This window comes from Zootoca vivipara, chromosome 9 (assembly GCF_965207765.1).
Source record: "Zootoca vivipara chromosome 9, rZooViv2.hap1.1, whole genome shotgun sequence".
NCBI lineage: Eukaryota > Metazoa > Chordata > Lepidosauria > Squamata > Lacertidae > Zootoca > Zootoca vivipara.
The window spans coordinates 37,462,269-37,488,903 of record NC_142592.1 but is presented as its reverse complement, the minus strand read 5'-3'; the positions used below and the strand labels follow the sequence as shown (position 1 = coordinate 37,488,903).

Here is a 26,635-nt window from a genome sequence, read left to right as displayed (position 1 = left end):
GCATCAGCCAGTGACCTCCCCTTCAAACAGCATATACTGAAGATCACTAAAGTGGATTATTTCACTCTCAACACCCTTAACGACACTGAACAATGAAACCACTGGCAAAAGGTTTAAAAGATTTTAACTTGAACCAGACAGTTAAATCTAAGATACATGTGATCATGTTTACATTCCATGGTAGAGTGTTTCAGTGTCCATCCCCACAGAGCAGCATTTCACAGCCATTTGTGATCACTCCATTTGTCTGTTTGCGTATTTGCTCATTTCAAATTTTCTCTTCATTTTTTCACACATAAAAGCCCCATATTTAATTCTGCTCCCTTATCACCTCCCTCCCTCAATCTGCCCCCTCCTCACGCAATATTCCTCCTGCCACAAGTAACTGAAGGAGGAAAATAAGATAGGCTTTCAGAATAGTTCAAATCCATGTGTTATATCCCACACCTTGGTTTTTTTGTTTTTGTTTAGGTATGATACAGTACTCTCAAACTCACAAGCTAGAGCAGCAATGGTCAAACTTTGTGGGGTACATGTGACACAAAGAGGAAGTACAAAATATGAGACACTACTACTCTACCGTGTGCCTCAGAACTACAGACAGCTCCAAAAGTGTGGGAATTGTTTTTTCTATTTAGTCTACTGATCTAGAGAGCAGGTGGCAGCACAATATGGGAGACTCTAAGAAGGAGAACTGGAATGGCTGTAGCATAGCTAGGTAGCGGCAGACCTTGGGGGTCTCTAATTCCAGTGGCACCCTCTGCGACACCAACATTTGGTGCTCCCCCTGCCTCTCGCCTTCTATTCTACACCATAGTTGTGAAACCCCCATGGCTTGTGGTCCCCTAACTCTGCCTCTGAGCCGGGTCCAGAGAAGTGCCACAGTCTCCAGTTGTCACCTGCTGCTGCTGAGGGCCTTTGAAAACCAGAAGATACTTCCCCGTAATAATGCACACATTTGCAAAGCAGAAAAATCACTCCCACCAGCAAATCTCTAACCCAATCTTCCCCTACACACACAATATTATTTTATGTTAATAGTAGTAGCAAATTTATTACCTGCTCTTCACCAGCAAGTCCTAGGCCATGCTACAACATTTAATTGGGCCTGGAAATGAGCCATTAGCCAATGCAGCTGGTTTAGAACAGGCGTTATAGGAATTATAAGGCAACGGGCTAATGTGCATTTTGGACCTGTTGGAGTTTCTAAATCATTTTCAAGGGAAGCCCTCATGGAGAGCTCTTTGCAATACAGTAATCCAATCTGGAAGTTACCAGCACATGAAGTGCCATGACAAAGGCATATTTGTCTAAGAGAAGCTGTTGCTGGAGAATCAGCCATAGCTAGAAATAGGCACTTAGAGACAGGCACAGAGAGAGAGAGAGAGAGAGAGAGAGAGAGAGAGAGAGAGAGAGAGAGAGAGACAGACAGACAGACAGACAGACAGACAGACAGACAGACAGACAGACAGACAGACAGAGACAGAGAGAGAGAGAGACAGAGAGAGAGAGAGAGAGAGACAGAGACAGAGAGAGAGAGAGACAGACAGAGAGAGAGAGAGGGACTGGATTTAACAATGTAAGATTGAGATAGAAAAGAAATTCTAATCAGTAATTGATCTGAAATGATAGGCCATGTAATATTGTTTTACATAACATAAACATCCCGAGAGTGAAATATAACGATGTACCCAAGAAGCAACTTTTCACTTTCTTCCCACTCAGAGACTCGAGTTTACATTTTGGTTTATAGTGCACCCATTAAACATTTTCCTGAGGATAGAAATTTTTTTATTTAAAAAAAACCTATAAATGGTAGCACCTTTAATTAAAATCTGCTGCATAGATTTAAACTCAAAGGATCCCTTCATGTTTGCCCACCAAAACTTGCAGATTTATTTATCATCTGCAGGCTTGTGTCTTCTCTTACGGCTCATTCATTTAAATGATTTGGGTTTATGAACGGTTAGCTTCCGTTAAGGCAGATATAGCGGCAGTTATTCATGGGGAGGGCCAGTTCAGGCAGAACATTCACTTTTGTTCCCCCAGATCCAATAAAGAGCTCCAGCAATCCCAGTGCAATATGTTGCCTACAGATATTAGAAAAGGAGAAAGAAGTATTTTTGTTTTGGTCAGAAAGCAAGTTTATGAAGATAAGCAAATCAGTTTCAAAATTAATATCATTCTACTGTGATAGGCTAAGATATTAAGACTGATGTGTGAAAAATCTACATTCATCATTGGCCCAGCTGAAATTGCGGTATTGTTTTTCGCTTGGGGAATGGGATTGAACACTGAACATAAATGCACCCAGCAGCATGCAAGTGATGTTGTATGAGAGCTGAATGATGGTTGATCCATGATTCACACAACCTGCATGATACATCTTTTGTTTGGGGGGGGGGGTCAAGGAAGAATTGCTTAATTTTCTAATATTGCACAAGGAAACATAATCAGGATGCTAGTTCTCAAGGCCTGGGTTCGCAGCCTCCAGCACATAAAGCATTACTACAAAGAGCCGCAGGATAGAAACTGGAACTTAAAAAGACTTTTGTTTCACTGGGGTTTTCTAAAAGGCGTTATGCCATAATCCTTGACACAAACCCAGAGTATACAGAGCTTAGACCTATTGCCCTCCTATCTTCACCCTTGCCACATGGAGTTTTCATTTGTGATGGATCGAGCTTTCTTCTTCTTCTTTTAGATAAGTGCGGACCTATACTTCCATTACTCCCAGGATTATTGTGATGTCCTTGATGACAACTTGGAAGCTAGCTAGTCAAAATGTGTGTGTGTGTGTGTGTGTGTGTGTGTGTGTGTGTGTGTGTGTGTGTCAACCCGTTCTGTTAACCTAACTGCCAGTATGCTTCCAGGGCCAATTCAATGTGCTGATCGTAACCTCTAAGGCAGCAATGGGCAAATCTTAGTCCCTCCTGCTGGACTCACATTCCCTTTAGTCTCAGCAAGTATGGCCAATCATTGAGGATTGTGGGAGTTGTAGTGCAGCAACACCTGGAGGCTCTCAGGTTAGCTTCTTTTGATGGCCTTTTGTGGCCTTGGACTCTCCTACCTTAAGGAGCACCTTTTCCGAAGCAGCCCACTCACCATTTGAAGTCAGGTATCTGCCCATTCTGTCCATGTCACAGATCCAGACAGGAGCAGCAAAATAACAGGGCCAGGCTATTTTGGTGCTTGCTACTGGAGGGTTTAGGAAAGATTGCCTTTTGATACTGTTCTGAAAAGACTGTAAGGTTGTTGTTATTATTATTATTATTATTCAGTAGAGCTTTCAAGGAGTGTTGAATTCTTTTGGTGATCTTGCTTTTATTTGATTTTACTGTTCTTAGAAGTCACTTCAGAAAAGGATCAATGTTATGTGCTTTTAAAACAAAGTGCAAAAAAGTAAAGCCAGGGCAAGCAAAGCCTACTTTTGTTTTCCTTCAGATCCAGCTCAGGTACAGCTAGGATTTAGAGTGCATGAACACTGGGTGGTACTCAACTAAATAAATGTGTGAACAGAACAACTTCCACTTGCACAGTGGGGCTTCCCCTGCTCTCGTCCCTCAACACAAGCTGTCTGTCATCCCCAAATCTGCTCCTGAACAATTTTAGGGGGCACAAAGTGGGAAGGCGGAAGTCTTATTGAGCAGGCACAAGTCATTCCACTCCTGCAAAGCGCTACTTAACACAAAGTTGAATGCAACCCACTATATTGGGAAGGGTTTACAATATTTGCCCCCCACTCCCCCCCCAAAAAAATAATGCTTAAATCCTTATGGTTTAAAATACATATTGTTCATAAGAAAGTCTTGTTTCATTATTGAAAAGAGCTATAGAAAGGATGGTAGAAAATCACGTGAATGTTGAATGGAATGGCCAAGAAAGAATGATTAAAATTCAAATAACTATCTGTGTTTTAGAGTTTTTGTCGTTCCCACAGGCACTTTTATCACCACTGTGTAAAAATTGGGATGAATATATGTATTTAGACATATTTAGAAAGCTGTTTAAAAATAATAACATTTTTCCACCTTGGAGCTCAAGGTATGGCCGTGCAAAACTGGCAACCAACAATATAGTCCAAAGGCGCATGAGGCCGCCATCTTGCTCAACGTAATCAGGTCTGGGTCTGGTCACAGCTTAGAAGGGTGACCATCCTGGGTCCCATGACAGAAGGAATGCAGGATAGAAGTGCCAGAAAATAAATGAGAACAAAATACAGAAGGAACTGAGAATAGCAGAAAATGTAAAATTTCTCATATGTGCAGCAACGGTGCTCACAAACACATATCAATAATTTCTTCCCACGACCAAGAAGTGCTCATTAATGCCTCTTATTAACTGATGTAAGGTGAAACTTAAAACACAGGCTAGCTCTGCCCTCTTCTGGAGGCATTTTGTGAGCAACAAAATTTCACAAAAATAAGAGCTACACCGATTTTGGAAAGAACTAGACATCATACTAGAATATTTTTAAAAACAACACTCAAGGTATGGCCTTTATAAAAATTGTATATCAGGATAAAGTTATTCAAAGATACGGTGAGTGGCAAAGCATAAAATGTTTCCATTCAATAAACTTGTATATATAAAGGCAACATCTTCAAGAGCTAATACCGGTATTCTAATGGTCTATAGGTTGAAGGTATTTCACTACACACCTGCAAGGCTGAAATCCTACACCAAAGTGTAAGCCTCACTGACTACAGTGGAGCTTACTTTTGAGAAGATGCATATGACTGTGCTGTAAAAATCTCTTAATACAGTCTGTGGTTACACGTCCAAGACAATTCGTCGCCATTGCTCCAGAGTACATTGCAACCACTGGCAATTCCAAAAGCGATGGCTCCTCCACTTAGGCATCACACGTCCATGAGAATGTTTCTACATTTTGTAGCAGTCTTTAGGACAAGGGCAGGGAACCAACCAGAAATTATTTCCAGCCTATGCCTTGTATCCTCCAGTGACAGATGTAGTGACAGCAAGTTGGTCTTGCTCATTCTTTTCTAATAACTCCCACAGGTAGTGATAGACATCTGTTCCGTCTGTGGAAGAAGTCTCAGATGCAGAATCCTGTCACTTAGTGAAGAACTGTCTAAATTGGGGGGAAAGAATTCCCTCTCTTGTGCTCAGGAGGCATCGATGCCATCTATGGGCTTCTCCTGCCCCATCCATATGCCTAGTGTGCAAACATTTTCATGGCCTCACATGTGGCTCATTTACACATTTAACTGTTCAAAGAATCCAGCGACACATACAGCTTTTGCCCTGGGATTCTCAGAGTGTTTCTCTGTGGCACAGAGAGTTCTTGCTATTAGTAGTGGCACTGGTGCTGTTCACATGATCTCCAGGGGTGAAGGAAAGAGCGGGGAAGAAATTTTGAGCTCGACAAGAGTTGTTAGCACTCATTCAGCAACCATTTGATCCTCTGAAGACGCATCAACATCTCCACTTGGTCATGAATGAAAAGGCTCAGCTGGCATGATGGGTGAGCTGGTGGCTTTGCCCTATACACAACTGGGTACCAGGCTAGACTAAGAGATTGAGGGGTGGGTGGGTGGGTGGGACTTGCCTTCCATTCTTAACACAATTGCCAGCTAAACATTCATAACTCTGCAAGCTGAACACAAGTAATTCAGAATCACAGTTAATTACAAAGCACCGTATTACGTGTTATCGTTGTGAGAACAGTCACTGCCACAGCACCCCTCTGGACACCCCTCTGTTTATTGGCCGTTCATTCCAATTTGCTGTAGGGTGTTGATAGGGCTTCCTGGTAATCACTCATTCGTCCCAAACATCTCAGTACATTTCCCCTGTCAGTCTCTTAACCACACAAACACACACACAAAAAAAATCAGTGGTGATTTAATAAGTGGATTTGTGGTGCAAAGGCAACAGAGCTCATTGATCCACTTTAATTGTGGAAACTTAGATTTTCATAAGCAAAGCAGGGCGAATGGTCATTTTCATGAATCCTCCCCCCACAGCAAGTTTCCCAAGTATGCAGAAATCACTCTCCGTTTTTTGTGATCCTGTTTCACTTCCAAACTTACATGCAATCAACCCCATCTATAGGTAGTTCTTCCTTGATTCCAATCTTGCCTCCTGAAGCCCAAACTGAATGCCATCAAGTTCTGGAGTGGCCCTCAGGATACACATTTCCTGTTCTGTCAACTGTGGAGGTTCTTTAAGCGGGGTTAAATAGCGCCACCTAATGGCAGTTAACAGCAATACACACTTTGGTGCTATCTAATTGACTGTTAATATTTTAATTGCAAAGGTAGAACTCTGGTAAATGTATCCAGTTAGAATACTAACTTTTTGAGTCACCCAAACACAAAGTAATTTCCCCTCCTCTTCCCCTGACATAGCAGTCAAAAATAAAAAGGAAAAGGGCATCTAGCCATCACAATTAGGAGCAAGCACTTAGGTTAATTAAAGCATCCTACTCTTTCCCAGTTACAATGTGTGACTGACATGATCATCTAAAATTTTAATTTTCTCTTAAAATAGAACAGCTTATAAGCCTACCATAAACCTTTCAGAACAAAGAGCTTAGCACACCAGGACACCCGGGCAGAAATGAAAAATGCAGATAGTAGGATAGTATGTCCTAACTTGCTTTATTTATACATCACAATGTGAGATCAAAGTGATACGGTAGCGTGGGAGGTTTTACCATGCATTTGGATTCTGTGCAAATCTGTTGTTTCAGAGAGTTGAAATGGGGAAATCTTATCCAGTATCTCTGTCCTGTGTGTCTTTTGGCACCCTGCTCCTTCTCTACATCCTTTAAACTGACTGGCCATTTTGCATTTGTATCAGGGGCTCAAACTAATGCCCCTCATGTGCTGAAAGGAAGGCAGGGAAGAGCCCATCAGCCCTTTCCTGCCATAAAAAGGTAAAGGGACCCCTGACTGTTAGGTCCAGTCGCATAGACTCTGGGGTTGCAGCGCTCATCTCACTTAACTGGCCGAAGGAGCCGGCGTACAGCTTCCAGGTCATGTGGCCAGCCTGACTAAACTGCTTCTGGCGAAACCAGAGCAGCGCACAGAAACGCTGTTTACCTTCCTGCTGGAGCAGTACCTATTTATCTACTTGCACTTTGATGTGCTTTCGAACTGCTACGTTGGCAGGAGCAGGGACCAAGCAACGGGAGCTCACCCCGTCACGGGGATTTGAACCGCTGACCTTCTGATCAGCAAGCCCTAGGCTCAGTGGTTTAGACCACAGCACCACCTGCGTCCCCTCTTTCCTGCCATACCCGCTGGCTTTACAACCCCACACATTTGGCATGGATGAGAAAGGACTGTGTGTGACATCAATGTGCATTGAGCTCTTTCATTTAAATTGGGGTGGGGGTGGGTTCCCTACATTCAGTTGCAGTTCATGTGTTGATCTGTTCCTAGGGTTGTCAATTGCCTGCTGTGGGGGTACATGCTTTGAAAGCATGAAGGGGCCCAAGCTGAACCCACCTACCATTAGGCTGCCTCCCACTCTTTCTGGACTTGTGCCCTAAGCCAAGTATTTCCTATAATAGGGTCTTTGCTTGTCTGCTTCTCCACGGTTCCTATGACTCAGCCACTAGTCCATCTCCACTCCTCAAGTGTCCATTCAGTTGTAAACAGGGATGAGGGAAAATTCGATTAAAACATGCACTTAAAAGGCAAACCTACAAATTCACACTTTTCTAAACAATATGTACACTGAAAAAATAGCCCTTCTTTGAAATTCACATATGAATTTCATGAACACATGTTGTATTAGGGAGAGTTGCTTTGCAAAAATGTGCATATTATGCAAAATTGCATATCCAAAATGTGTATTTTAGGAGAAATTCACACTAAAGTGCTGACGAATCTTCATGGGGACTTTTCTTTTAAAATCACAAACTGATAGGGAAATGTGGAGCACTGAATTTAAGACTGGGAGAAATGAGAAACAGAGAGAAAGCAAAATTGACAAATTCATCCATCCCTATTTGCAAACCAGCTGGTTTCCGTATTCTGAAGTGCACATTGCTGTTTTAAAGCTGAACAATGTCTATGCACATTGGTAGCAAACCACTAATGGGAACAGGTTTCCTTCTCTTCCAAGACATGGAACCATCAAAACTTCCATTAATACAGGAAGCTTCTAATGGTTCAAACTCTCTCTTTTCCCCAGTATGGCTTACTCCAACTGGCAGTGGCACTCCAGCAGAAGCCTTTTCAGCTACTGATGGTGGCATGCTAAGCAGAAACTATAACTTGGCTATTATGCAGAACTATAACTTGGCTATTATGCAGAACTATGCCAGTGTGAAGATTTAAAGCCAAACATATACTGCAAAAAGGAGAAGAGAATACCATCATTCCTTTCCACATACTGTATTTCTTTTATAACCATCAAGTTTCGTGGCCTTTAGCTATTCTGCAACAGAAGCAGGACTATTGAAACAAGACGATGACATTCCAGACGCAGCGACTTAAAATGCAGGTGTTTTTGGGGTTTGTTGCTTTCACAGACAGGTGCGCCACTAGAAATAAGGGACCTTTCAACCAGGTCCAGATAAGCGCTTGTCAACGTTGTACAGAATAAAAGTCCTAAAGGGCGGTGGGGATGGGGGGAGCAGCAACACTGACCATATCATTTGGTGCTCTTGCAACAGCAGATATTATAATCAAATTCCCTTACTCCCCCCCCGAGCTTGAGCCTGGCTTTCAAACCATTCTATATTAAGCAACTACATGCTTCACTTTCAAAGCGGAGGTTAGAGATATCCCTGCCACTTACATCATTGTTTCTATGGCAACTAAACGTACTTCAGAAAGACAGACTGTATGGTTTTGGTCCTGTTAAAATAAACAGAAAGCCCCAAAAGGGAGGCATGGAAGCTGGGAAGACTTTGCTGTTAGTTCAGGGATATGCATCACTCCTGAACAGCAGAAAGAATTCCTGGTGGATGCCAAATGCTTTTTCTTTCTAATTTTATACAGCATCCATCACCATTCCTTGTTTCTGCTGCCTATTTTGTTAATTAAAAGAAAAAGATGGCTTCCCCCTTCCTGAAAGACATGTTACTATGGAAACAATGGATTTGCTTGATATAGATATCCCTTGGGTTCACCCCAAGTAAGAAATGAAGCTAAATAAAAGGCCAAGGCAAGCAACAGGGGGTCGATATAGAAGCTAGTGGAGAATCCAGCGTTAAAAAACACTGAAACATAATGCACTTATAAGGAGGCTCAGCGTATTTGTGGCATGTGTACAGCTGGGGGTAGGAAGTCTTTCCATAAAGAATCATAGAATTGTAGAGTTGGAAGGGATCCTCGAGGGCCATCTAGTCCAACCCCCTGTAATGCAGGAATCCTGCCCACCGCGGTTCCTGGGTGGGCTTGAACCACCAGGCTTCTGGTTAACAGTCACATGCACTGACCCATTGTGCCACAAGAGGGTAACAGTAATACAATAGGCACAGGATAGAGTTTAAAAGTGGGTTTAAAACTGGAAACCGAAATCTGGCTGCCAACCCGAAACCACCTCCCTCCCTGCTTTTTAAAGGCTTTTCTCATGAAGGAAACAATTGTGTCAGGGTTGTGCACCATCACTGAATAAGCAATAAGGGAAGTTTCCCTCATACTCAAGAGAGACCAACTTACACTGGCTTAATTAGCCGTTTATTCCAGTCCTCCTCCTCCTCCTCCATCACAATATGCATATATTCCTCCCAGGCGCTTTTCGATCCTAATAGTGGACCAGTCTGTATCTCCAGAAATATTTTTTAGAACACAGAAACAATTCCCTTATCCTCACTACCTCTACCATAACCACAATTTGCTCAAAATTTGTCAATGGACTGCAGGGGTTTTGGCATTTTGGTCAATAAGGAACATAATGTTACAGAACTCTGGACAACTTAATCATTATACACGATGCAGATTTCCTCTTTTTCATACCTCCTGGTACAAATTCATTTGATATGAACATCCCCTTTATTTTTGATTTGTGTATTGTTTTATACGTCTTCTTCTTTTCGATTAAAATAGAATTGTTTAAGAAGGGAACTAGGTAGTCTGAGAGTTTCCTGAAAATGATTCAGTTTAAATGCCCAAAGTACAGCATAATTCATGTACGGTATGTGTTGTGGAGCCTGTTCCTCCTAATGTGTTTAAGAAGATTTGTCACTACATTAATGCAACCCCTTCCTCTCAAGCTCTCACCTCCTGAAAATTGACAAGATAAAAATCCCGTGATGGCTTTTCTATACCAAAAGGAAACATGGGAATGGAAACTAATTTTCCTCTAAAAAGAAAGTTTGATATGACAACTTTTGAGTACTTATAGCATACCATTAAAAAAAATCCTGACTAGCGTCAATTATTTTATTTTGATGGCAGATGCCAGTGTATTTTATGTTATCGGCCCCCAAACTGAACAGAGTAGGTTATACATTGGAAAATAAACTGATAATGGCATTTTAAAAGCCAGCACAGTGTGTAGTTGGTTAAGGATTTAATCCTATGGTCCTTGGGAGGGTAGCTGAGGGTCCAGAGGCTCTGATTTCAGAGGGAGATCCGATGTCAGAGCCTGCCACTCTGCCACCTCCTCCGTTGTCACTGCCCAGAAGTGACACTGCCCAGTTCTGTTGGCAGAGCCAAAAAAGGGTCATGTTGCAATGGGGTTTCGATGCAAACCAAGGACAGTCCCTAGGAACATCCTTAAACCTTTTTTTGGGGGGGGGATTAGACATGTTTCTGAAACAGGGTGAATTTTAAAGACATGAATGAATGAAGTTAAGGGAGGGGTGCAAGTGTGTTCCTTTGCCTTCACTTCCATCCTGCTGGCTCCAGCTTTTTCCTTACACACACCTAAGGACTGCAGACTAAGTGAATTAAGCCCTCATTATGTCTTCTACTCATCTTTCCTCATAAACACACAGAAGTCAATACACCCAAGTATGAACAATGTGCAGCCCTGTTCACCACGACTTATTTTAATCATTTGTTTTAGGCTGGCTTTCATGTGAGCCCAGATCTTCCATGTGTGTGATTAGCTATCACAGCAAAACACACTAAAAATGTTAATTACTGAATACTGCTATTCTGTTTCAAAACTGAATAGCTTCTAAACATAAGCTTTCACTCACTTTTGAATGGAGTAGATCTCATATTCTGCAGCAAACAAGCTTTCTGTCTGCCTTCTGAGCAGTTAACCTAGAAGCATATCAGCATTGTAAGACAGATGCAAGAAGAAATGAACTGATGAAGCCCAAGTTTTCCATAAGAGTTTATGAGTACAAAAAGCACCTCCTTGTCCCAATTATAAAGAAAAAGAAAATTATAACAAGCCAAAGGTGAGGCATGTAATTAAACACAGAAATATATGCTTTAAGTTTAAATTATTGATGTTATTGCACCTAAGGTCAAAGGTTTAACACATAAAACCAAAACAAAAGCATTTAATGTTCTGCTGTGAAAGTTTTAAAACTACAAGTACTCAAAGTTTCTCCCCCTATCAAGGTATTTCTCAATTTTATGTCTACATATTAGCATTTTAATGTCCCATTGATTTTGATCTATGCAGCATGCAAAAGCAAAGTAGTATATCTTACAAATTCTCTTGCATCAAACTTTAAAATGCTTTACATACTAAAATGAGGGCAAATGAAGACAAGTACTATTTTGACGTGTGTTATCTCAAAGTTTTATATCTCTGCCAAGACAGCATGCATTCTTTCTGTACAAAGCTGCAGCTGAATCATGCACTTAAATGCTTTACTTTCAACAGTAATTCCCATAGGTATGATTGCATATAGTCATCTGCAATTTCAGTTTCAGGAACATCAATCCTGTATTACTCCCCTGAGGTCTGGATGATTGCTGCATAGTTTCATGACGTAGGAGGAAAACAAGGTAAGTCTGCACAGTCAAAGGTTATCTCTAAATATAAGGAACAGCCAACACTGAGGTCAAAAAGTTTCTTTTCTCCAAAATTCCAGAGAAGTACCCAGGGTCAAGTCTGCTACCGTGAAAACAAAAGCATGACACCTTAAAAAGTAAGCTTGCGGTAACACAAGTGGAAGGCAGCTTGTACAACCCCTTTTCTCTTTTGCTCCTCTCTGCACCCCTGAAAAACACTTTTTAGGGACTGGGAGGCCTCCTGAACAATAGGGCCTGTGTCACATTGGGCTGCTGTGGGAGAGGGGAATCTCCAAAAAGTGGGCAGAGAGATCTTGTGTCGTTTAGCTGTACACATACAAGAAACATGATGGTCAGCAGAAGTTATTGGATGTTGCCAAGCTTCATACTGTCCTTCACAACATAGTATTTATAAATAAAAAGAGCAGAGCAGAAGCTATGATCCTCAACATTCTTCCTGAAATCCTAAAAAATGGGATGAAGTCCTAGTGAACATCAAATTTCCAAGTAAACTTGTTTAACTTTAAGGGTAAATCCTCCCAAGGCAACTATGTGCATAACAATTACACTATTAATATTGTTAATATAGATTTTAGGCTTCTAAGAAATAATGGCGTCAGAGAACAGCAATGCTGAGAAAGCCAGGCTGCAAGGGTCAGTCATTCCCTCCACCCAATCTAAAGCCCTTCCCAAGGCAAAAACTGTGTTGAAATGCTTAAGGCTGTTCCTTAATGATAATACTCTGAAGACAAGCCACGTTTTGTAGTCAACTTGAGAGAGAGGTTCATGATAATCTTACAGTGCAATTCTATAGAGATGTCTACCTAGAAGTCAGTCTCATTAAACTCAATGGGACTTGCTTCAATGTAGGCTGGCATGACTGCAGTCTTAGTTGCATAGACTGTTCAAAATGTAGGCAGGGCACAGGGCAACAACTTTTCATTTTAAAAATTAAGTTTGCCTACTGTCTGAACAGGCTGCATGTGAACCACAAAGTACCGTAAGCACTCAATTCACAATGCAAAAATGGTAATATGATGCCAGATAAAAGTATGCCCAAAGAGTTTAAACCTGTAATCAGCCATTACATTTAAGACAAGAGTCAAATAGGAATATGAGTTTGATTTTCTGCTCTTGACCATTCATACAATGGTAAATATATCTTTTCCAACCACAATTGCAGACTGGGTAAAATGACAGATGTTCCTATGACTCTTAAGACTGCACTGGACCTGTGCTAAAAAGAGAGCTTGAGGACCAAGCTGAAAGTCAGAGGACTGTTATTAGTCAAGCATGTTTATGCAACTTCACAAATTGTTTATTCAGTCGAAACAAATTATCAGTATGCCATTAAATTATGTAAATATGCAACTCAGTTGTAACAAAAATCTAAGTTTGCATCCTACACCTACAAAGTAACATTTACAGGAAAAAGTCAGTAGCAAAAGAGCATATACAATAAAAACTGCTTGTGAAACATTAATGTTTTTTTCTAGCCAAAGGAAACAAAACCAAGACATTGTCATAGAAGTCTTCACTGCAAAAAAAATCACTGAAATGCATTATAAATTTATCAGAACAAAGCAATTCTTATACAAAATACATTTCCTATTTAGTTTCCCTTTATAAAAAGGCACTTTGTTTATAGCTAAAATTGATTGCAATGTATTTCAGGTTTTCCATTAAAATCCTTTGATATAAACATTATTAGTGCATGTTTTTGTATTAATCAGTTAACTATTGCCTTTTCTATTTTAAAATAAGGTTCTTTAGTGCTGGAAAAAAAACACCGAGTTTACACATACTACTTAAGTATCAGACACATGACATCATTGTGCCATAGCACAATAAAAAAAATTCAACTCATTTTCCTTGCATGAACATGGACTTTTTAGAAGTGGGCTTGCAATCTTTTATTTTCCTCACGTAATCTTTCAATTTCAGCTATTAAGCCGTCGTTTACAGAATATCTTTCAAGTAAGGCATGCATTTCATTCTAGAGAGGAAAAGAACAGAACATTACATTACTAGAGAAAAAGATTTTCAAACCCGAGTATGCATTTTTATATAGAATACTAATGTTGGAATCAAGGTGGTCAGAAGATATTGGCCCCAGTTCACATGCCATAGCAAGCCACAGGCTGAAATGAACTCTGGTTTACTGTGATTGAGCAGTATGCTCATATACGCTACTCAAATGCACCCACCTTGTTCCCCCCCCCCCCCTTTGCAAAACCACACAGAGTGGCTGGCTTAGCATTACATGTGAACAAGTGCTCATGGGTTCTCTCTCTCCAAACTACTAGAAGGAACATTCTCTGGTTTGTGTCTCACACTGGCAAAGGGTGGGCGCAACTGAGCAGTGTACATGGTAAACAATCGTTTTTGAGACTATGGCTTCTTGTGACATGCCAACTGGGCCACTGTAATTTTTCCACAGAAAGATATCCATCCATCCATTGCCTTTGAAAATTTGAAGTCAATCAGCGAGAATGTAGGAAGTCTGTCTCAAGCACTACTTTCTCAACAAAGCAATCTAGTTTCCCTTCCACCCCAAGTATGTGATATTACACTCATCGGACAGTACTATTCTGTGCCCAGCTTTTAAGAAACAACAGACTGCGAGTTAGTTTGCAGTGTCACTTTGCAAAAATTATAGTGTTCCAAACCTAGCAAACTGAGGTGCTCAATAATCTCATTGCTCTTTCCAGGATCTTAAGATGAACAAGCAATACAGAGTAGGGCTTTCAGCTGAAATGCTTTTAAAACATCTGCACATTTCTGTATATATTTTATACATACCAGCTGCACATGAAATTGTTTGATCATCTCCACTTGCAAATTCACAATGTCACGGTGGCAGTCTTCCCTGAAGGAACAAATACCATGCACCTTCAATTCCAAGTTTACCCATTTCTCTTTGGTTCTTAAATTAAAGGTGATTTTCAGGACAAAATTAAACATCTCATCCTACCCCCCTCTAAATTAAACAATAATGCATATCTTTATCACAGCCCACAAGAACTAAGATGAAGCATAGCTCCTTCACAGCAATTAATTTCCAGTACTGGGTTCTTAATGAGTCATAGGATCACAGAATTATAGGGTTCAAAGTGATCCCAGGGGTTATCTAGTCATCTAAGGTTAAGGGCACAATTGAAATCTCTGATATTTTATTATTTTGGATGCACCAGCTATGGTCTGGTGCAGCAGAGAGGCCCATATTGGACTCAGTGCTTGCCAGTAGCTTGACTGGCTTGATAGCCAGTAGATTCTTGAGTAGCTCAGCTCCACCCCCATCCTACCTCGAAACACCCCATTTCAGAGATATGCACCAGCTTCCAGTAGTAACTTCGATCTACCCACAATTTACATGGGAGCACACGGAACCTCCATGGCTAGGCAGAGGGGCACCATCAACTTAAATGCCTTCCAGCATAACAGATCAGGGGTTTGGATTACCACTCAGTAATGCCATAGACTCTGTTTGCTATAGACTATGGTAAATGCCTGGCGTGCTATGGTCCATGGGGTCACGAAGAGTCGGACACGACTAAACAACAACATGGTAAATGGAATAGAGACAAACTTTGGAAATGAAGGACAAAACACTAGAACCCCCTCCTCCCTCTGCTTTTTTTTACAAGTCACTCCTTCTAGCCAAGAGGCAATGGCCAGTTTCACAACACCAGGTGCTAGCAGAATGCTCTGCTATAAGCAAAAGCTAAACAAGGCTAGTAATAAGAACAGAAAAGAAGAAATCAAGGAGATATCTGATGACAACCCAAGTAGTATTAGTCAACCAATACTGAAAATGTACTATTTCAGATTCCAGGAAATGAAACACGCTGAGAGTTTTTTGCCATAAACCAGCTCAACTGTTCCTAACAGAGAAATTTATTTTATTATAAATTGGGGAAATGTAATTGCTCCAGATGCACATTGGAACAGATTCCAGCAATCTTTCTTCATTTACAATAAAAGCTTCATGATATGTGCCTACAGATGCACCTGTAAACTGTTGCTCTGTGGCAGATTGTATTTACTCGAGTTGAAGAGAATCTAATGTTAGGATCTCTTACTCTCGAGTAGGAACCTGGTAGAGACACATGGCCGGCTGGCATGTTCTCTTCCTCCTGGTCGATCGTTTGGGAGCTTCAAAAGCTTTCTCCAGCCCGAACATCACAGCGACTGATGCCAACTGACATCAGCACACTTACGGATCCGCAGAGTTTGCACAATTGCGTAACAGAACTCAGTGGCTCAGCATTTGGCTAATCTACATTTATTTACATATAAACACACACGGAGCACTGCAACAGGGCTCCCTCTCTCTCTAGCATCAGGCAGCAAAAAGAGAAAGAACGAAGGACAACAGTCCCACTTCATGGCACACAGTAACACAAACATCCTGTCTCCGTCACATCTGACTCTGTGGAATGAAAACATACACCATCATGTGATAAACAACAATCCCATGAATGCAAACACGGGGAATGAATCTCCAACATCTAAGCCATTGTCTGGCTGTTTAAAATGTGCAAGAACAGCACACTCCAGGAGCTTTGTGAATTAACTTACCAACTTCTTGAATTAATTCTGACAGAAGTTTGATTATGTCCTGATTGAGTTAACATACTGAAATGTGTGTTGTTGTTGTTTTTGCTCATAAACAAGTAACAAGGCTAAGAAAAGATATAGTGATGTCATAGAATGTCACAATTACAAGAGAAGCACTTAAGACACAAATCCAGAGCTAACCCCACTGCTTTCTTAAAACCACTCAAAGACAATTAGCTTTCCTGGGGCAGAAAGAATGCGGACGTGTATATTTGGTAGATATATTAATTTGATCTATTTCTGATGTGATGCTTAAATGCCAGCCAATTTTATAGCACCCTGCTAACCTTTTCTTTTTTAAGTCAGAGTTGCAGAGGCACATGCCACCCAACAGACTGTGAAGAATGAAGCCAGTAATTTGGAGCATTCATATTCACCACAGGGTTGTTGTCAAAACAGTCTATTTGAGGCAGGCCTGCAATGCAGCCCAGAGTTAATACTGCAGGTCAGACGAAGGGAGAGGCTGGCTCAGAGTCTGCCAAAATTCTCCCATACCTCGCAGGTTGCAGCAAAGGTCACCTTATTCTCTCAAACCTCATCCCTGGTCAAATCTAGTACTTGACTGCATGGGAACTGGACACACTTTTAAATATTCATAAACAAAGAAGATGTACCTTAAGACAGACCTAAGCTAGAGCTGAGATTAGTGCCTTTGATGTATCTTCTGTTTCTTCACACACACACCTTCAGCCACAAGTAACCCACACACTTCAGAGATACACTGCAACATCTCGTTGCCGAGCTCCGCTAAAGTTATTATTTTGCTCAGGCTTTATAAACTGATAACTGTAGTCAAAGTGTCGATACAACTCAACTTACCTGAAGTTATCCAGAGTTTCTTGTATCATATTCTGAATGAAATGAATTTGAACGGATGATAAAGGTGCATTCAATCTGCTGCTTCCAAGAGTGTCTACTATTTTTTCCGATAGCGAATTGGCAACTCCAGCAGTAACCGAAGAAGTTATCTTTGAAGCTATGCAAAATAAAGTATGAGCATTTCATTTTAACTGGGGCAATAAAAGGGGACCTAAAAAGATACAGAAAACTACTATATAAACAGGCAAGATGGGCATACCACTGCACACAAGTCACATTATTTCTAATCACCACCTATATTTATGAAATGAAACCTTAAGTTCTTGACTGTTCATAAGTGCTGGGATTTAAAAATTTAAAAGCAGGCACATGACTGGAAATGTGATTGAAGTGCTGGAGTGATTGAAGACCATTCTCGGAAAATTACGCAAACTAATTGCCAGAGTACACCATGCGCACAAAGACAGAAACATTAGATTATGCCACATTTTTATTCAGTAGTACATCATAAATTGTATATATTAAAAAATATTTACAGACTGTTGCACTCCCTTTACATTCACCTAGGATGCCAAGTCATTAGCCAGTTGATTATGTCTCATAACAGAAAGGTAAGATCTAGACCTACTTGCTGAGGTAGGACCGTTCACTGGCGATTCATAGGTCAGTTGTGCCTGAAGGTTCTTAATAAGCCTCTCTCGGGGATCAGGACTCCTGATTATGGTGCCCAACGGGGAGGTATTCATAGTTGTAAACTCAGAGCTGGAGGAACTCAACTTTGTACAGAAGGGGAACAATAAATGTGAAAGCCAACACAGCCCCACAAATATAAACATTTCTTGCCTGATAAGTAGTACACTCAGTCATGTGCTGGGCCCTTTGGGACAATCAAAATCAGCACTATCTAGCAACAACAAAAGCTGTTTAAAGATGGGAGAAAGCTTATTATCTCAATCCACCCCAAGCTGCAGCTTCTAGGAGTCACAGGTGAGAGCTGAGTGGAGACCAAAGGTGGACAAACTACCCCAGAAGAAGCATGATGTGTCCCCTGCCGGGAGCACTATCCCTCTCCTAACACCCCAAAACTGAAAGGGGGTGGGGGGATTTGCATGCATTACGGTGCTCCGAATCTCATGACTATGGTTAGGAAGCAAACAGCCCACGCCTAGAAGGCACTACTATCCAACATGTGCATGTTTCTATGCAGCAAAAAGCAGAAACAGCAAACAAAAATGCAAGGTGGACAGCTCAAGTCACAGGCAATTAGAATTACAGCATTACCTGTTTGAAATGTTCTCTGGACTCTTGTCTTCCATGATTAGTTTTCTTAGCATCAGCTTCTGGATTCTCATCATCTTCTTTGATAGGAGAGCCAACAAATATATTAAGTGGACTAGAATGCACTATTTGTGGGCCAGATCCTACTGGATTTTTTCTTGCAGGCAATGCAGTGCTGAACTGGGAGAGAAAATCCAAACTGGAAAGGTAAGGTTGAAAATCCATACCTAGAATGAAAAACAAAGTCACACACATGTATTTTTTATTACTTTGTTCATTTCATTTCCACACCACTTTATATTTTAAAGGATTATATATTTGTACTGTTTGAACTAGGGGACGCGGGTGGCACTTCCGTGCGCTGCTCTGATTTGCCAGAAGCAGCTTAGTCATGCTGGCCACATGACCAGCTCCCTCGGCCAATAACGCGAGATGAGCGCCGCAACCCCACAGTCGGTCACGACTGGACCTAATGGTCAGGGGTCCCTTTACCTTTACTGTTTGAACTAAGAATGTTTCCTGAACACATGTTTAGCATGCACAGTGTAGCAAATATTACACCCCATGCCCCAGTTTGTTTTTACTTATCTTCATTTCCTGCTACTTATTCTGATTTCCTGTAGCATTAAACCAATTTAATGTAAGGCTGGGCCCTCAGAGATACTAGAAATGTACTACAATAAGTGCTTACCATCACTCTTTCCAGGAACATCTTCACTTGTTTTACAAACTGCAACATCTATAGGACAAAGCAATAAATACTCACTGTAAAAAGGAAATAAATCCTATACAGGTAGAATCTGAGTAACAGCTGTACCTGATCTTTTGTTCAAACAGTAAACAATTACTGCTTAAGTTTTTAATACAGAAGGCATGGTTTTGGGATTATCACTGACTACTATGTAAAGAGGCACCTTATTAATTTGGCTATAATATTTTATTTTATTTTATTTTATTTTATTTTAATAGCATATGCTCTATAGGATGGGCATGACTGCAAGCATTAAGGGTCTTAACTGCAGGATGTAATATCACATGTATCTTTCCAGCACATGTATCTATACAATCTTTTTCCAATGTCAACTTACCATCTCGAAGTGGAGAGAACAAGTCACCAAAACTATTTCTCCCCAAATCATCAGCTGGATTAGAAGTATTCCCATGATCAATTTCTTTGGAAGGAATTACATCCAAACTGCAGCTGCATGGGAATCCTAGAAGAGGAACACATCCATTTTCCTGAATAAGAGAGTCATTTTAAATGACAAATTAAGCTTTCTTCACAAAATCTATTAGACACCAGCACTTTCTAGTTCCATAAGCAACATAAATGCTTATGCATAGAAGAGTCCTACAGGAAGAACAAGACAAGTTGAATATAGTTCAGCCAGGGTATTAAAGCACCCTAAAAGAACCTTTAAAAAGGTAGAAGGCTGCCAATAAATAAACTGGAAACAAGTCTCATAGGAACCAATAGAATTAGGTTCTGAGGGAAGATGCCAAGGATTTGGAAAGAAGTAAAAGCTACTGCCATTATCAATAAGCTTCTGACAACAGGTCCAGCAAACACACTAAGGTACAACAAAACCTGTTGTCTTATCACATTAACTGTGTGGACAATAAAATTACTCAGGAGCACCCTATCCTCCAAAACTGCAATAAGAGGATTCCGCCTTAAGCTTTAATGCTAGCAGTACCTAGCAATAAAGATAGCTTTACTTCAATTTGGCACCCAAAGTGCTTGACAGAACTCCCACTCACATTTCCACAAGGAGGTGAACAGGTATGAACTCCATTCATCAAGACAGATTAAGCTGTCAGCTTGAGCTTAGTGAGAAAGCATCACACTTAATTGAATGTTTTATATGTACCGAAAAGGATCACAACATACAGATATTTTTTAATGTTTTTATAAAATAGTTAAGATCTAGAATCACGTTCTTCGTCTTTATTTCAGTCACTTGTGCAGTGGTGTGGGGGGGGGGATTAAGTCAATCGCTAGCAACGATGAATGAACACATGGCTGGAGCTTTCCAAGTCTGTATTCTGGGTGCCCTTTGGGATGAACTCTGTCAAGAGAAGGATAGGAAGAGTATAACCCTGGTCCTCTTGGCCCCCTCAGTGGCTTTCAGTGTTATCAACTATGGTGTCCTTCTGAATAAGCTGTCTGGTTCAGGGTTGGAGATACTGTCTCAAAGTGGTTCCACTGTTACCTGGATAGCTGATTCCAAAAACTGGTGCTAGATATTGCTGTACCCATTGGCAATTATGCTAAGGGCTCCACAGGGATATTTTTTATCCCCATTCTATTTAACACCTAGAGTAAATGACTCAAATAGATAATCCAGAGATGAGGACAGAGGCATCACCAACACGTTGCACAACATGCAGTTTTCTCTCTCCTTTTCAACTAATCCAGGTGAGGCAGTGGGTGTGCTGAAAGGGGCCAGGTTGCTTAGGTGATCTTCTCCAGCCATAAGAGACCCTAAGAGACCCTTCTCTGAATGCATCCCACCAAATGAGAGGAAGTGGGTGGCTACTATAAGTATCTTAAATAAAAGAGAGTAATAGTACGACTGGCGCCCCAGTTGTGGAATATCCTCCACATAGGTGGTGGTAATAATAATAATAATAAGGTAATAATAATTTTATTATTTATACCCCGCCCATCTGGCTGGGTTTCCCCAGCCACTCTGGGCAGCTACCAACAGAACATTAAACACAGAATAAAACTCCAAACATTAAAAACTTCCGTAAATAGGGCTGCCTTCAGATGTCTTCTAAAAGTCAGATAGTTGTTTATTTCCTTGACATCTGATGGGGGGCACTCCACAGGGTGGGTGCCACTACCAACAAGTCCCTCTGCCTGGTTCCCTGTGACTTCGCTTCTTGCAGTGAGGGAACCGGCAGAAGGCCCTCAGTGCTGGACCTCAGGTCAGTGTGTTGAGCTTCTTTTTGGCACCAGGTAAAGACCTTATTTTCTTAGTACTTTGGTCCGCAACGTTTTGGGACTGGGGTCACTTTTTAGAGATCTAGAACACTATTGGGGATACTTCAAAATGCCCTTTTCACAGAAGAAAAACTGGCAGTGTTTAAAATCTCCCAACTCCAACCCCAAAACAAACAAAACAGACCAAAAGAGCAGGTGCCATGATCCAAACGCCCTTCCCCCCCAAAAAAATTGTTTTAAACATTTGGAGGAGCAGGAGGGCTTTGCAGGCACCAAACAGGGTGGCTGAATGCAACCCACATATACCACACTGGGGAGCTCAGCTTTAGACTTTGGGTGCTCCTGTTTTCTCTGTTGCTGGATTTATTCTGATATAATTATAACTTGGTTTTAATTTTCTCTATTTTGCATTTTTATATTTTAATAATTTAATAATAAATACTGTAAGTAAGAAAATAAAACAAAGAACCAATTAAGCAATTCTAAAAATAGCAACAATTGGTATTTTCGTATTTCCCTCGTTCACAAAAGTGCTGGCATCTTTTTACCAGATTTATCCTGAATGGCATCAGCTCCTTTAACTTCAGCTGTTGGCAAGGATGGGGACAGGAACGTGGCAGGCATGTTAGGAGTAACGTTTTTGATCACGCCAGCATTCTGAATCCCTCCAGTATTGCTTGTTGTTTTGATATCAGATCTTTTGCAGGCCTGCTTAGTTAAGGATGGCTTAAGGCTAGACTGAAACAGAAATAAGTTAGTCAGAAGTGCTCTACTCTGAAGGGGAAAAGGACAGTCAAATATAAAGTTACAACTTTCTTCTAATGCTGCTTCTGATAGGACTCTAATCCCAAAAAGTAGCAGACACCATTTATAATATTGGGAGGGGGGGAAATAGAGCACTCAAATAGATGTGTGTTAACTACACAGAGCCATAAGCTTTGAAAAAAGGGTCAGATGCATACATTCTAACTACAATTACAATAGAAAAGTGATACAGGGCTTAGCACAAACATGCCATCTTGTGTGCTTTGGCATATATTGATCATAATTAGGCACATTTTATTTCCATTTTAACCTACACTTAAACACTAAATGCACAAGACATTTACCCTTGAAAAGTTGTTAGGGCACTGTAGTGTTATGCACTTCACAGAGGTTTTGTGAGCACTGACTGATTTCACAGGTGCGGACAGTTTTCTTAGGTCATAATGGTATATCTTTCCACGAGAAGATCCAACCACCAAGGAAGTTCCTTCGGGCATGAATTCTACTGCAGTTAGAGGAGATTCTGCTACTAAAGTCTTCAGCTGCCTTTTTTGCGACGAAGAAACATGTTGAACACCCGAGAAGGGGGGGAAAGAAAGGACAGCCACAATTTTACATACAGTTTCCAAAATAATAGTTATTTTTCATTAACCCTTCCCTTAGCTATTGGCCAGGTTAGACTAAAAAGTATTGTCTGGCCCAATATTACTCAGTGGGCTTCACTGCCAAGCTAAGACTTAAACCCAAAGCCAACACTATCTGTTATACCACACTGTAATTGTAGTTCTGCTTATTTCCCTATGTTATGTTTAAGTTAATGCAATACATAAAGCTACATTCTTCAAGCAGATACACACATTCCCAGCTGCTAATGGATATCCCCTCTCCTCAAACAAGACAAGAATTCAAGTGTGTAGGTAGGATGGAAACTGCCAGTGTCAAACAGCTCCCTGTGGGACCGTCCCCCTTTCAAGTGTCCTCTTGTTCTTTGAAGGACCCAAGGCTTCCTCTGCTTTGGATGCCCAACTCTGGCAGGCCAAGGAAGGCAGAAGGAATACCCACAATAAGTACATCCAGCCCAATGAAGAATTCTGGAAATCTTGAGAGCTTGCTCCCTATTTTGCAAACTTTGGTTGGTCCCACTAAAGATATTGCTTGGCAGTGGGTTTTGGCATTTTCCCTGTGGATCAAGAGAACTTCCTTTGTTTTGCTGGCTTGCCCTATGGCTCACATATTGGCTCTGCAGATGCAATAAAGAGACTACAACCAAACTACAACCAATAAAAAGTCAAAATGTCTCATTTTTAGACACCTCTCACGAAACGTGTGTGTACCAAATGAGAAAGCTTTCAAGTCAAGCAGAAGGACTCCATCAGTTTTAATATTCCTACCAGCAATTCAGTAACTAAGACAACCACACACAAATTGCTTTCCACCATTAAGAAGCACACTCCAAATATTATTTTCACAAAACCAAACCTTGTGGCACATTAAAAGTTCCACACCTACCTAACCATTTTTGTGAAGAAATGCTAAATCTTCCAGTTGCCTTGGTCAATTAAAAGGAGACCAAATCAAGCCTCAGTAGACTGGCTGTATTTTTATTTGTTTGTTGACCAGCAGTGCTTCACAAAATATATAATAGCATGCCGTAAATTCCTTTTTAAACCACTGAAAAGCACACAGAATTCTGTCAATAGATAATACTCTGACAAAGGTATACATACTTTTTACTGGTGGTGTCATAGAGAATGATTCTTTTATCCAGACCTACAGTTACAAGTAGCAGCTCACTGATGGGAGAAAAACAGATTTCATAGGCTGGAGCTTTATGAGCACTTTCGAAGTTATGATATGGGGTTTGACTGTTGACATCCCACAGAGTTACAGACCCACTGTCGGAAACGCTACCCAATAATGCTTTCTTAAAGGAAGAATATTTCAAGTGCCGAATGGGCTGAAAAAGAAAGAAAACACATTTGCATATGTTAAAAGTGATGGCATGCTTTGCCAATGCATTTATTTAAACTACAGTACTTGTGTACATTTTTTAAAAAAACTTTGCTAATTAGTTGGCAAGAGGCTGTACCACTGGAATCCTAGTACCTAGCCTTACCTTCAAATGCAGCAATATCATCACTTACCTACACAACTTTTAGGTCTTTGCCATCCTTAACACCCAGTTACCGTAGGTGAAATCTGGCAATAAAGCCTAATCTATTGGGGGAGCAGGGAATTGGAGGGGGAAAACAGCACACCCCTGCTGCTCGTTTTGTGGCACAGTGGCAGTTTCAGCACATTATAAGAAAACAGCAAGTGACTGTCTTTGCAGCAGAAGCAGTCATAAAAATAATAAAAAAATGGGGTGAGCACAAAAGTATTCGTGAAAAAATCAGCCCCCAATTTCGATTCAACTCCATGAAGTGCTCATGCAGTGCAGCTCCCCACCACAAAAGAGATTGAATTTGACATGGTATCTAGTAGTGAGAAACAGAAAAAGTAACACCTAGAAACCCTTTAAGTGAGCATCAGCACTGATACATCTTTATTACAAGAACAGCCATTTCAGATGTTTAGTCAGCAAGTCTGCCATCCAGGCCTCACTGGAGTGACATGCAATTAAAATTTAACAACTTTTCCAAGCTCGGCATTTTTGCAGTAACAATAGAAACTTGAATCCTGACAAAGTGCCAAGCTTTTTAAGTCTCAACCATTAAGAGTTTTCAAGAGTAGAGCTGTGATTCAACAAGATACTTTAGACCTGAAATTGATGGAATAATGGGCTTTAAGTTGAGTGCATTCTTTGTTACTGTTAAGACTTTAAATAACTGTCCTAATTTCAAATCCATGACAATCTACTTTCAAAAAACAATCCTTATGGGTTCCTTCATGTATTAGGCTTTTAGCATGCTCTGAACATACATTTTAAAACAATGCAACAAGCAAAAGGCACATAATAAGAAAACTTTTCTTTGCCTTTCCTCACTCCTCTTCCACAAACCTCTTTGACATGGTCTTTGTAGCTAGGAAAATATGCATCTTTGAGGAATCTGCTGCAGCTTCTCTCCATCACCAGGAAAGACTAACAAAGAAACATGTACCAACCAAGCCAGGTGATGACTATCAAGTATTTAAACTTCCAAAATAGATGTGAGAAAAGGAGAAAGCCTGTTTAAGATGTCTTGTTTAATCAATATTTAGAACAGGCCCTCTATCTTGAATTAGGGGCAGGGGGAAAGCACCCAGGTTCATAGCTGCCAAGTTTTCCCTTTTCTCACGAGGAAGCCTATTCAGCATAAGGGAATTTCCCTTAAAAAAGGGGAGAACTTGGCAGCTATGCCCAGGTTGCAGGAAAAAATTAAGCCACCCACTTTATGTCTCTTCCTAGGCTTTTCTAGCTTCTCAAACCCACTGCTTCCATTGCCTCTCTTTTTCTTTTGTCCCACATGACAGTTAAGTAAAATAACTCACTCAGGAAAAGAAATGTATAAATAGGTGGTAGTCAGAAAGAAATGAGATATTTTAATGCTTCTAACATTGTCCCACACAAATAAAGGATTGCATTGTTTTCATTAGTGCTATATGGTTTATGTAATAGGCAATATTTAAACCCTGTTTTGCTATTCTACCATAAACCTATCCGACTTCACTGTAAATTACATTGCTCCCTTTATTTTACATTAATATTCTTCAAGGTTTAAAGAGCAACCCAATCTTTCCTCAGCAGCATGTAGTGAAAAGCTACAAATGGCAAAGTAAATAGCAGGAAATAACAGTCAATGCAACTCAGCTGTAAGGTTTTCAGCATCTTATCACTGCAGCTCAGATCCTCCTCCACCTCCACCACCCTGCTTTCATTGCTTTGGTCTTTAACCCACAGCACGTTGTCCATCAATAACTGTCAGAGAGAGTTTCCCAAATAAGCCACACATAAAGCACAGCTATGACAACTTTATTAGCTCTGCAACGAGGTGGCTTTTTAAAAAAGAGCAAACTGACTATTAAGAAGAAGTTTGCATCAATATAACTGATGGATGATAACAATGAATCAAAAACAGAGCTTTTGAAAACTGGGCTTTTGCTTCCAATGAATACAATGCTACCATTTGCAACCCTCAGTATGTGTGACACTTAACTTGTCCAACCTGCTAGAAATTCTAATAAGAAAACCCAAGCACATTCATTAAAAACAAAACAAAAAAATTATAGTTTTTCAACATCAGCACTGAAATGTGGCTATGACCAAGCTGTGCCAGCAATAAAACTATTCAAGGAGACAGCAAGGAGAAATGCAACCAGG

The 26,635-nt window shown here is 40.6% G+C and overlaps 1 protein-coding gene across 2 annotated transcripts in view; it reads right to left on the bottom strand.

The window, feature by feature from the left end:
- Nucleotides 1–13,199: 13,199 nt before the first annotated feature.
- Nucleotides 13,200–26,635, bottom strand: part of NEDD1 (NEDD1 gamma-tubulin ring complex targeting factor) — a 28,791-nt gene continuing 15,355 nt past the window's right edge. For both annotated transcript variants that reach the window (XM_035127533.3, XM_035127532.3), the window contains 10 exons: nucleotides 24,063–24,292; nucleotides 22,680–22,881; nucleotides 22,119–22,308; nucleotides 19,709–19,834; nucleotides 19,312–19,359; nucleotides 18,624–18,847; nucleotides 17,971–18,118; nucleotides 17,343–17,499; nucleotides 14,706–14,772; nucleotides 13,200–13,899 (listed from right to left, as the gene is read on the bottom strand). In XM_035127533.3, the coding sequence (XP_034983424.2) occupies nucleotides 13,795–13,899; nucleotides 14,706–14,772; nucleotides 17,343–17,499; nucleotides 17,971–18,118; nucleotides 18,624–18,847; nucleotides 19,312–19,359; nucleotides 19,709–19,834; nucleotides 22,119–22,308; nucleotides 22,680–22,881; nucleotides 24,063–24,292 (1,497 nt within the window). In that variant the 3' untranslated portion in view covers nucleotides 13,200–13,794. The remainder of the gene's footprint in view (nucleotides 13,900–14,705; nucleotides 14,773–17,342; nucleotides 17,500–17,970; nucleotides 18,119–18,623; nucleotides 18,848–19,311; nucleotides 19,360–19,708; nucleotides 19,835–22,118; nucleotides 22,309–22,679; nucleotides 22,882–24,062; nucleotides 24,293–26,635) is intronic.